Genomic DNA, 13069 nt, shown 5'->3' with positions numbered 1-13069 from the left:
AAATATATTTGTTCGTTAAAGTTTGTTAACAGTTTCATAGAGTCGTCTGCATGTTGTGTGTGTTTCAGTGTCACTGTGAAATTGTGACTTTACGTTGTATAATTGAAGTTCTCGGGTGTATCAAAGTCATCGGCGAGATTTTTGTTAGGGAAATTTATGGTTTTCTACTAACGTTTCAGAATAAAGCATAACACATCGCAAGTTCAAGACCACAACTTAAATCTTCTGAAATTGCTCAAATATTGTGAGCTAACTTCTCACTCCCGGAATGCAAGACTTGAGCTCACGTGCTGTCACAGATGACCTCACCAGTGGCCCCCCAAGATACTACATCAGCAAAACTGCAACAGCATTGTCAGTTTACAGATATTCCTGCATCTGATCCATACATAAACTCGTGTGCCATTGAAGTGAAACATTGAAAATAGTAATTTTATCTGGGAAAATGCACGCATTGCATTCATTCGCATGCACATGGTCACACAACGGGTGTATTGTTTGTAGCTTCAGTGGTAACCCCAGAGTTGTCATAAACAGTACCTGACGTAATGTGTGTGGACAGGGCGGGTGCACTGGGGCGCTAGGGAGTGAGAAACGAAAACATAGCAAGCTGAAGAATTACAGTACTTTTTAGGTTTGGCTTGACCTATTTATATGCCAAAGCTTAATGCTAGTAATATAAGCTGTGCGATGCAAAGTGCTATTGTGGGCTTTGTGGTCATTTGGGTGCAAGGTTTTAGCCTCTGGTCCCTATTTTCTATATGATATCTGCCGGTTTACTGGTATGACGCTAGTAAAAGCAAGTTCTGCCTGAGAGCTTGCTAATGAACTTGCCTGATCATGTTAGCAAGAAATTCATTTCAAAGCTCCCTCACATCACTTGTTGCATTATAAACACGCATTCACAAAGCCAGTAGGCCTGGCCTTCACCAGCTGGCGTGATAGATTTTTCTTTTATTTCTTATTGTAAAGAGGCAAGAAAAAGGTAACAAGCATTTGCAATGCAATAGGTCTCGCATTTTCACGAGTTTGAGATATTACGATTGCAAATAACAATTCCTTTCATTATTTTTTCTTTTTTAAAACTTAAAGGGCATTGTCATTTACAATACCAATAGCTTAAACTCAAGTAACTGCGAGACCTATTGCATTGCAAATGCTTGTTTTATCTGTTTTGAAAACCAACACATAAATAAGACATTGTCACTTACAATGTCAATAGCTCAAACTCCCGCAAACTCGAGACCTATTTTATTGCAAATGCTTGTTTTTAAATAGTGTGCTCTCAGTTGAAACCCGTGTGCCACCCCGTGTGCAGTGTTTGAATACCGCTATACAAAAACTAATAGAAATAAATAAAATACATTCATTTCTAAGTAAATCTGCTGCCATGTATGAGACCATTTTAAACCTGTGTAAAATTATCAGATAGCCGCATTTTCATTGTGATTTGTGTAATACACATATTAAAAATTATCTATAGATCCTCGGGGGTTGACAAATGGTGCCATGTTGGTGTGTATAAAACAAATGCTTCACAAGGTTTCATACACATGGCCCCATATTTGCAAGATACTATATATTTTCAGTTAACACAAGTGTATACTCCTTACCTTTGCGGTACATACTACATTATTTACGTTACAGCGCCACTTGGTGGAAGTTTTGATTCATGCTGACCCCGTTGTTTGCCACTGCTGTGTCTGTCCAGAATTAACTACACCCTCCCCCCCACTTGAGAAGAGACAAAACATGAAAGACCTAGGCGAAGAGAACAGGTGGTTGCCAGCCATACAGCCCACCTACCTCACTGGAAGGCACCTGACATGGTAAAAAGGTCACCAAACTTTTACAATGCAATAGCTTTCACTATTGCAAGTTTTTAACCTATTGGCACTGTAAAAGTTTAAAAAAGAAAGCGTGTGTTCCTGAAGAGGGCGCCGCGCTCAGTCTTAAAGTAAAAAAAAAAAATAGAACTGAGCGCGGTGTCCCTGAAGCAGGCGCCACGCTCAACATAAAACTTTTAAAAATAACATGTAAACTGAGCGTGGTGTTCCTAAAGTGGGTGCCGCGCTAAGTACCCAAATGCAACAAAAAAAAGCAGCCAACATTGTCCCTATTAGTACAAAACACCAAGCAGGGGTATCAGGCCAAACGCTCTGCACATTTATCCTATATAGTGTGGTTCAGTGAATTTGTTGTGGGTGCTATTAACCTGAAGTCATATACCCCTAGACTCCCAATAATTCAAAGCAGCACAATGGTACAGCACCCCACACAGTATATCTTTTACAATAACATTGAATACATTCTTCGAAGAAACATTTCAGTAGGACTGGAGGTTCTTTTTTTCTTTGCTTTTATTAACCATTTTCCAATTTAAAAAGAAGAAACGTAGCCAACGCGTTTAGTCCGTAGGACTTCTTCAGGGCTACAATAAACAAACATACAAATACATATATTATACAAAAAGCTATTTACACTTTAAAACATAGATTCATGATACATTTTCTGATTATGAAAAACAATTAAATCACATCATATATTGTTTCATAAGTGTCCTACTGAGCTGAATGATTTAGTGACATTTTCGGGTTTCTTGAAGAGTGGAGGACAACAGATTTTAAATCAACTCGTTCACTAGTTTATTTGACTATCTTTTTAGTGACATATAATTTTCTTTATCAAAGACAGTCATTGGAATTACATAAGCAAAATTTCCATCATTATAGTGATGAAGCTGGTCATGCTCTGCATTTAACTAGAGACAGAGAGGAACTGAATTGTATTGAGACCCTATACTGTGATTTTTAGAAAGATGAGAGAAAAAATGGAGATAATATCAACATGGGATATATTCTTACCGGAAAGTTTTTCTACGGATTTCAATGTTGTCACACAAATCTTTTTATGGGGCAATTGCCATCACGGTTTTAAGTTTTGTCAGTAATGATCTATTAACAAAGGAAATACAGAGATTTGTGATGGTACATATATAATCATGTCCTGGTTGTTTCAGCGCCAATAGTATCAGTAACACAAACCTTTTCATATATGGCTGTTTTGAAAAAGAATATTTGTCTTTTCTTATTATTTTCTAGTTTGTTGAGCGTCAAGGGTATACAAGGCATAAGTGGCCTGATGGAAAAGGAAACAAAGAAAAGGATGCGGTCATGTATTATTAAAGATCATACAGTGGGCGAGAGTGGATTGTAATTGCCGGTTTATTTAGTTGTGACACATACCTCGCAAAAAAGGATGACAGTCAAATCCTTCCGTGTATACTGAGCTCTGGCCATGTGGAACGTATCTATTCACTGTCCACACCCCATCATTTCTGAAGTGAAAATATTTATAGCATGAGAATTACTTATATCTTATCAATATTATCATGCATTTTAGAAAAGACATCTTGCCTTTATTCTAAAACATTTAGATAATGTGATGGAACAAGCCTCAATGGTTGTTTTCAAGAGTGCTGTTTTAGGTGCTAGGGCAGTGCATAGTAGAAACGCAGTAGCATTCTAAAAGATGCAAAATTGCTAGGGCAGTGTATAGTAGAGACGCAGTAGCATTCTAAAAAATGCAAAATTGCCACGGTTCCAATTGCTGCACAACATTAGAGCCCACGGAGATTTTCACCATGCTCCCCCATGTGATTTACCATAATAAACATTGTGGCACCAACTGGTATCCTACAAAAATGCAATTCATATATGCATTTTCTATTTCTATTGCAATTGGCGCATGAGACAAGTACATTTGCTTTTAGTTTTAAATTCGTTCGATGTCAAAAGAAATATGTATACCAGCATATGTACATGTCATTACGGTCAGGGGCAAAGACCGAAGCCTCCAAGCTATGTAGCCGGAAATATAACATGTAAACTGAGCGTGGTGTTCCTAAAGTGGGTAAAACTTCAAATTAATGAAAAAGAAAGGTATCCCGAGCACTCCAATTTGATAGGTATTATTCAAATATACGTGTAGGTGCCCACGTTGTCGCACGTAGTCACTGACGTGCCTTTCTGAATCAGTGAGGAATGTTGAGTTTAGACACGCTAACCTCCAGACTGGGCGCCTCATTCACTATGAAAACAACGTTTTCTATTGTAAGTTCATTAGCGTTTATTCAAAACATTCAAGTTTATCAAACTTCATTGGTTGGATTATATGATTTTTGTATCATGTATTTAGCAACATAATCACATTCTTATGTCACGAACATTATTCTTGGTAGTAATCCACTTTTTCACAACACCCAATGCATTTCGGGTCGAAAAACAAATGACCCTTCGTCAGGGGTCTGCAAATTGAAAACAAACAGGACCAAATTAGTCACTCTACATGATTTAAACGAGATGTACTGACACGAAATGAAATATGAAGTAAATATGCAATATATCCAATAGATCTACATAGGTGCTCATTATCTACATACTGGTAGCCGATAAAATTTATCAACGCCATACGTTAGCTCTACTCGCAAATTGACACCTCTATGATTCGCTCCATGCCTAAGATACATACATATTAACCGTGCATATATCAAACGAATAACACACAATAATAACACTCACGTAAATCAAGACGCATTCGCGCCTCTCAAGGTTCCAAAATGTTTGCGGGCAGCGTAACAACATCGTTCCTCATAGGGCCAAATGTAAAGCACGTGATCGCGGCCTCAACCAATGCGGTTGCTGCTCACCGGCCACGTGTTGTGAGTGCAATGGCTTCACTTCCTGATGTCGCCGTAGCAGATAACGAAAAATACATTACCCATGTTTCACATCATTCACAATGAACTGAAATACGATGTAAACTGAATGTTAAATTACTCAATGCTGATATATGCATATTTAAAATAAAAATGAGAAGCAAAAAGTCGAACATTAAAACGGGCACATCATACATTACCAACATCATTGGGGTACAGAAATTTGCTGAAACACTTGCTGAAACTCAGTCCTTTATAATACCCAAGTGTGTTCAATGCGATCATTCAAACCCCAAGGCAGGGTAGAATTAAGTCTCTTGATCCAATAAAATTCTGCCCTCAGTCTTTGTTTTATCGGATCCATGTCTGGGCGCTGTTTGATCGACTCGATGACCATGAATTTCAATTGCGATATTTGGTGATTCATTTCGTTCCAATGGCTTGCAACTGATGATTTAAGATTCTGTTGTCTGATGTTACTCTTATGTTCCGTGATACGAACTTTAACTTTGCGTTCGGTTTGGCCAATGTATATTTTGCCACACGGGCACTTGATCAAATACACACAATTCGATGTGTCACACGTACTGGAATGTTGCAATTCGATTGAATAGCCTTTGGTGGGATGCATCAGGGTATTGCCACAGATGACATTATTGCAATGGATACAATTAAAACATTTCGCCATGCCTTTCCACTTTATCTTGTCTTTAGGCGGAGTATTCAACGTCGTCGCACGTAGTCACTGACGTGCCTTTCTGAATCAGTGAGGAATGTTGAGTTTAGACACGCTAACCTCCAAACTGGGCGCCTAATTCACTATGAAAACAACGTTTTCTATTGTAAGTTCATTAGCGTTTATTCAAAACATTCAAGTTTATCAAACTTCATTGGTTGGATTATATGATTTTTGTATCATGTATTTAGCAACATAATCACATTCTTATGTCACGAACATTATTCTTGGTAGTAATCCACTTTTTCACAACACCCAATGCATTTCGGGTCGAAAAACAAATGACCCTTCGTCAGGGGTCTGCAAATTGAAAACAAACAGGACCAAATGAGTCACTCTACATGATTTAAACGAGATGTACTGACACGAAATGAAATATGAAGTAAATATGCAATATATCCAATAGATCTACATAGGTGCTCATTATCTACATACTGGTAGCCGATAAAATTTATCAACGCCATACGTTAGCTCTACTCGCAAATTGACACCTCTATGATTCGCTCCATGCCTAAGATAGACCTATTAGCACCTAAAGCTCAACAGTTTCAACAACAAAAAACGGTGTGTGTACTAAAGTACTCATCAGATTCTGCCAAAATTAAACAGTCTATTGTGAAACATTGGCATTTGATACAGTTGGAACCAGATCTTAAAGGATTGTACAATGAGCATATTACCTTTGCTTACCAAAGATCAAAAAATTTAAAAGAACTGTTGAATACTCCGCCTAAAGACAAGATAAAGTGGAAAGGCATGGCGAAATGTTTTAATTGTATCCATTGCAATAATGTCATCTGTGGCAATACCCTGATGCATCCCACCAAAGGCTATTCAATCGAATTGCAACATTCCAGTACGTGTGACACATCGAATTGTGTGTATTTGATCAAGTGCCCATGTGGCAAAATATACATTGGCCAAACCGAACGCAAAGTTAAAGTTCGTATCATGGAACATAAGAGTAACATCAGACAACAGAATCTTAAATCATCAGTTGCAAGCCATTGGAACGAAATGAATCACCAAATATCGCAATTGAAATTCATGGTCATCGAGTCGATCAAACAGCGCCCAGACAGGGATCCGATAAAACAAAGACTGAGGGCAGAATTTTATTGGATCAAGAGACTTAATTCTACCCTGCCTTGGGGTTTGAATGATCGCATTGAACACACTTGGGTATTATAAAGGACTGAGTTTCAGCAAGTGTTTCAGCAAATTTCTGTACCCCAATGATGTTGGTAATGTATGATGTGCCCGTTTTAATGTTCGACTTTTTGCTTCTCATTTTTATTTTAAATATGCATATATCAGCATTGAGTAATTTAACATTCAGTTTACATCGTATTTCAGTTCATTGTGAATGATGTGAAACATGGGTAATGTATTTTTCGTTATCTGCTACGGCGACATCAGGAAGTGAAGCCATTGCACTCACAACACGTGGCCGGTGAGCAGCAACCGCATTGGTTGAGGCCGCGATCACGTGCTTTACATTTGGCCCTATGAGGAACGATGTTGTTACGCTGCCCGCAAACATTTTGGAACCTTGAGAGGCGCGAATGCGTCTTGATTTACGTGAGTGTTATTATTGTGTGTTATTCGTTTGATATATGCACGGTTAATATGTATGTATCTTAGGCATGGAGCGAATCATAGAGGTGTCAATTTGCGAGTAGAGCTAACGTATGGCGTTGATAAATTTTATCGGCTACCAGTATGTAGATAATGAGCACCTATGTAGATCTATTGGATATATTGCATATTTACTTCATATTTCATTTCGTGTCAGTACATCTCGTTTAAATCATGTAGAGTGACTAATTTGGTCCTGTTTGTTTTCAATTTGCAGACCCCTGACGAAGGGTCATTTGTTTTTCGACCCGAAATGCATTGGGTGTTGTGAAAAAGTGGATTACTACCAAGAATAATGTTCGTGACATAAGAATGTGATTATGTTGCTAAATACATGATACAAAAATCATATAATCCAACCAATGAAGTTTGATATACTTGAATGTTTTGAATAAACGCTAATGAACTTACAATAGAAAACGTTGTTTTCATAGTGAATTAGGCGCCCAGTCTGGAGGTTAGCGTGTCTAAACTCAACATTCCTCACTGTTCCTAAAGTGGGTGCCGCGCTAAGTACCCAAATGCAACAAAAAAAAGCAGCCGACATTGTCCCTATTAGTATCCATGAACAAAAAAGTGCTCACCCATTACATAAAGCATATCGTGTAACGAGCCAAAGAAAAGATCCAGTCCTTATGGGCTGTAACAAATGGCAACAAGGCAGTACCAAGGAGGGACTAACAAGCCTCAAAATGAATCGGAAGCCAGCGTTTACGAAAGGCAATGACACTAGCCAATTAAAAACATGGGCGGAGAGTGGGCAGAGCTTCCATGGCATACTCGATTACAGCATGCCTCGCAGAGCGAGCACCGCATGCCAGCGTCGGATTGGTAACGCGGGCATTCGGGCAATGCCCGAGGGGCCGGTGTCAGAGTTCTGCTGTGGGCTGCTTTTTTGAGCAGTCTGGGGGGCTATTTGGGCGCTGTCTCTATTGTTTGAATACAGCCAGCGGCCCAGTGGGAGTCTGAGTGGCCTTTCTAGAGGCGGATGGGCGCTCATTACTTCCGTTTAGCAGAGGTATCACTCCCTTTGTCTCGCGGGCTGGCCTATTAATGTGTGCACATACTGAGCGGGGGCAGGGGGCCTGAGTAGAAGTGGCCTCACTTGTTTCAGCAGTGTAAACTAACGCGTGCATTTTTTTACCCCCCCACCCCTCCTAAATTATTTTTAAAGATGATTACACCAACGCAGTGATATGAGGAGTGTTTATGCAAATGTGGGACAATATTTTTTTGATTTTTTTTTTTTTTTTTGCGTGCCCGGGGCGATTTTCATTCCCAATCCAACCCTGGCGCATGCGCGCTGCCGCTAGGCTCGACCTAAAAATAGGCGGAGTCCAATCCCAGGGAAGCTACCTGATTGTCCCTGAGATGTCTTTAGCAAACTAGACAGCTGTGTTGTCTGGTAGGCTTTGACCTAAAAAAGTAGTTACTGATGTGAGCTACGAAAAGATACAAGTCATCCGCTGAGAACAATGGTAAAGAGCCATACTCCAGAGGAGGGAGAAACACATGAATAGGAAGGAAACCAATCAAATAAGAAGGGAATAAATGAGATTGACAAGAAAGCCAATAAACAATAAGCAATGGGCTGACCCAAAGTCCACTTGAAGTATTGGTATTGCAACAATAGGTTTTCTACTGCAGACAGATGTAGATGGCACCTAAAAATTAGGGACAAAATTAGTTGCAAGGGGCAAATAATGTAAGAACAATATGGCAACAAATGTATTGTGGTGCATTAATCACTTGTTAATGCCTCCTTCTACACGATTCAAATAGTATCTGCCTTCCCAAAAACAAAATCTTGGAGTGGGAGTTTCATAAAGAATTCTCCTGACAGACCACCATCTTGGAAAGGGCAATGTAAATAAAGGTCGTGTCCAAATCACTTTTCAGAAACTCTTGGTGTCGATTTGCCACGGGTAAAGGTGCAAGTTTGTCATTCTTTGTGCACAGGTGTAATCCGTGGTCTGACGTCCAACATTCTTGCCTGATGTCCCATGCGGTTGATTGAACACCACTCAATCAAGGTGATCGGAAGCGCCATAAACATAATTTGGTGTCTGATGTAACAGGTTCCCATTTTAACATTGTTGCCAGGAGAAACAATATTTTAGAGGGCATTTTATTCACATCTCTGATATTCTTGCAATTTTATTTGCTGAGATAATTCTGGCTTTCACACACTAAGGTCACAGGTTGTATGATGTCACTTCCAGTGACATTATCAAATATGCTATGTAATACACACACCTGATAAATTTGAAAAGTTGAGGTCACTGTTGGTAGGAGTAAGTCGGTATATCCCTTCTCATTCACATCATGCAGGGCACTGGGCAGGCATTCGTAGGAAATGCAGGTACTACCCCTTAAATGGATTGCGCTCGTGCTGTGAAGTGGCAGCATTTGCACTGCCTTAAAGAAAGAATGATTGCGCCCACGGCTTGATCCAGTCCCTCTGCAAAGAGAGCTGCGCTTTTCAGCTTCACACAGGAGGAAACGTCGCCGTCATTTTCATCTCTCTGCTTCAGTACCAGCGCATAGGATTTCAAAGGCTGCGCATGGAGCCCGTCTGGGCGAAACAGGCGGCACTGTTGCTTTAAAAAGCAACCCTGCGGGCTCTCTCGAGCCCCCCCGACCCCCTCCCCTCGCATCTACACATGGAGTTTATAGAAAGTCCTTTTGGCAGCGCAGGAAATGCCTCTCTATCTCCGTCCGCTGCCTGTGCCTTCTTTCCAGATGGGGAGTGCGGCTCGCTGCGCTCTGACTGCAGTTCCCGCTCTCCCTCTCCCGAGGAAACTTTCAAGGCGCCTTTGAAGCCGCTCTGCTGGACCTGTTCGGGGGCCCGGGGACCCGCACAGCAGTCCGATCTGAAGAGCGGAAAGGCACAGAAGCGACGCGGAGGGCTCCCTCCATTCCCTCTCAGCCAGTGGAACATCGGGCATCTCTTTTCCATTCAGGTAACAGACTTCGCGTGCCTTGTCTGTGGAGATGCGTGAGGTATGTGTGAGGTATGTGTGAGGTGTTATGACAGATTCCCTCGGTGAGAATCCGCCGCACGTGTGCTGCTGTTTGACGTTCAGGTGACTCTGGGTGAGAGACGGTTTTCCGTAATCTTTGAGTTGTACTCTAAGTCAGCTAAATTGTTTATCACGAACCTTTCACATTCCCAGACAGAGGCTTCTCCCCGGACTCTTTCTTCCTCTCACTTGATAGTTTGGGCGTGAAGAAGCAACAGGGCTGTGCGTATTTTGTAATTTGATAGTCCAAGTGCTTCCAGTGAAGTGAAATGAAACAACAAAACCCAAAATGCATTTAGCTAGTTTAAGAATTCCAGTCGTGTAAAAACGCGTCATTCGATGCCTCGGAGTCAGTGGGCGTGGACGACCCCAAACACCACCTGCAGCGGGCCACGACCCTTTCAGGATAGTCTGGAGGGGGGCAGTTGCAGTTCCTGGTCTTTATCCCCGGCTAGATGGGATGGGCAGTGTGCCCGCCTCTGTTTATGGCCTCATGGCTTTAGGTGTGGGTGGGGTGAGGCTGCACATGGGGTATCCTTTAAGAGGTCAGCAGGGTGCCAGGGCCTCTTTTGTGGTCGCCCCCCCCACCTAATGCCCCTATCGGCTGCCCACTAATCGCACGGTCCATCCAAAAAGAACGTGGAGCGCATAAACTACGAGGAACCTACAGGGGATTGGTGACTTTTAAATACTGCACGTAGTGAATGCCTGCGGGCACACACATGGAACGAGTGATGCGCGCTCCACACATGGAACGAGTGCTGCGCGCGCCATATTATAGGGCTTGTTTTATTAGCCCAGCTCATGTAAAGCGCTCCAATACATTCGAGTCGAGTTCACGCTATATAAAATATGCCAACAAATAAATAAAAAATTAACATTGGGTACAAACTTGGCACCAAGACAGCCCTGATATTTACAGATTTGTTGTCCTGCGCAACTAGATTGAAACAACAGTGGGATTTTAGCAAGAGCATTTTTACTGTAGCTTTGGCATCTGATAACATAATAGTGCTTGTAAGCTTGTGTAGTCTGCACAATGTTTTAATGTAATGAAATTAATAGCCTTTGTGTCATTTAAGATAACTTTATATGTTTGCTTTATAAATTGCAATAAAATATGGGTCGCTTGCTAAGAAACTATATTAGTTCTTTGTTCTATTTGCAAATGGTCAGAAGGATTATACTTTGTTTATGTTTCAACTAAACGAATGTTACAATGTTTATAATTGCAGGTGCTTTTTTTTTTAATGTAGTCTTCTAAAGCCTTCAATGTTTTCCTTTCGCAGACATGGGTACAACTGCATGGGCGTCACTATACTATTTATCTTATGAGCCTGTACTTTACCTCTTGAAAGTTTATTTTATTTCCTGTCTGCTATTTGTAAAAACCTTCTGTTTCCTGAAGCGTTCTCTCACCCATAGGTCCTGCCGGCGCTAGATAAAACTGACAATAAATAATTAAATGTATAACTACATGCCAAGTGTATCAATACTTAACTTTTATGCCCACATTTACTTTCTTAGGAACTAAGTAAAAAGTTTCCATCTCTATTTTGCCTGTAAAATATGCTCGTTCCTGAAGAGTAGGATATGGAGGTTGTATTATTTCCTGTCACGTGGCATCCCCATTTTGTGTTGTCTATGCCAATTCATTCCCCATTTATGTTGTAAGATGTGTGCCTTGGTGCATAGTATTTATTTTCTCAGGGCCTCATTGGTCCGTCTGATAGTTCTGCCCTGGTGTGCGTCAGAGGGTATCTGGGGCAGTCACTTCTCTGCCCCTCCATTCTTGGCTGTGACGCATGCGTCTTGCTTGGGTGTTATCCTCAGCATCTGCATGGGCTGTCATGGGCTGTCATGGGCTGTCAAGCCTTGAAGATGTGGTAGCCGTGCACAGGCCCTTACTTGGAAGAGTTGCCTTATTATTATAATGAAGGAGTCGCCTGGTCCAAGTGGCCTGTCCTGTTCTCTGTCTACAGTGAGCAAAGATATTGTCATGCGCTCCGGCTGTGATGGCTAGTCTCGCTGATTCATGGAGTGCTGAGACCCGTGTTTGAAGTGTCTCCTGCACTTTGCCAGGCCATAGGGCAGGAGTTTCTGGTCAATATTTTTAAGTTGTTAAATCATTATGTTTGCCGGAATAATAGGTTGTTGACATAGTACACCCGTTACAGATAGCTGTAGATAAGTGGACATATTTTTTTAATAGTCCGAGTGGGTGCTCTTTTTCAGATCTTTAAGTGGGATGAAAACATTGGGGGGGGCGTGTCTCTCAAGGGGGCGTGGCAGATATAACGAAGGGTGTGGCTTATAAACACCTAATCTAAAAACCTGTGCTTGTCTGGTATTTTGATGCTTCTGTGCTTCAATCCAGATATGATACAACAAGTAACATTAAACCTACAGCAAGCCAGGACTATGGGCGTTGTTAATGGTTGTTAGTTGCATAAGATAAATAAGCAGCAACCATGGCTTTGTTGCATAGACTATTGAAAATGCTTCCAATATGAAATGAGGGGACTGCGAAAGTACTATAGCAAGACTTTGAAATTACATTAAAGGCAGTGAACGGTGGGACCGCTGCAGAGTTGAGATTTATTTTTTCACCCTGAGGGTGAGGAGAAAAATTGAGAGCCCGATAGAGACCCGTCTCAGTACCTGCTATATGGAACTACCGGCGCTGAGCACCGTTGGGACCCGGCCCACTTAAAGCTGTGGTGCTTGGATAACACAGGCATCAAAGTGCTCAGTTTAGAGAGAGTTAATATTAGAAAGTGGGACACCCGCAAACTCCTTTGCTCTGCCCCTGAAAACGTTCACTGGTGTACATCTTAACAGCAGAAACCCCTCCTTTGGTCCCTCAGAACCTTCACAGGTGTACCCCCAGGACGGAAGAAGCCCCTCCTTCGGTCCCTCAGAACCTTGACTGGTGATCCCTTGAACGGCAGAAAC

The 13069-nt window shown here is 41.4% G+C and overlaps 1 protein-coding gene across 4 annotated transcripts in view; it reads left to right on the top strand.

Moving 5' to 3' along the window:
- The window catches only part of LOC144829313 (rho GTPase-activating protein 6-like), a 940021-nt gene that overhangs the window by 120832 nt on the left and 806120 nt on the right, over window positions 1-13069 (top strand). The window contains exon 1 of one of the 4 annotated variants that reach the window (XM_078688347.1): window positions 9624-10054. The exons of 2 other annotated variants lie outside the window; for them this stretch is intronic. In XM_078688347.1, coding sequence (XP_078544473.1) covers window positions 9755-10054 — 300 coding nt within the window. In that variant the 5' untranslated portion in view covers window positions 9624-9754. Of the gene's footprint in view, window positions 1-9623; window positions 10055-13069 lie in introns of those variants that run through there. One more of the 4 variants, XM_078688350.1, reaches the window with a different exon arrangement.

Source organism: Lissotriton helveticus, chromosome 4_1 (assembly GCF_964261635.1).
Source record: "Lissotriton helveticus chromosome 4_1, aLisHel1.1, whole genome shotgun sequence".
In the NCBI taxonomy this organism is placed as follows: Eukaryota; Metazoa; Chordata; class Amphibia; order Caudata; family Salamandridae; genus Lissotriton; species Lissotriton helveticus.
Note: the sequence above shows the minus strand (reverse complement) of the source record. Positions and strands in the feature narration are given on the sequence as shown.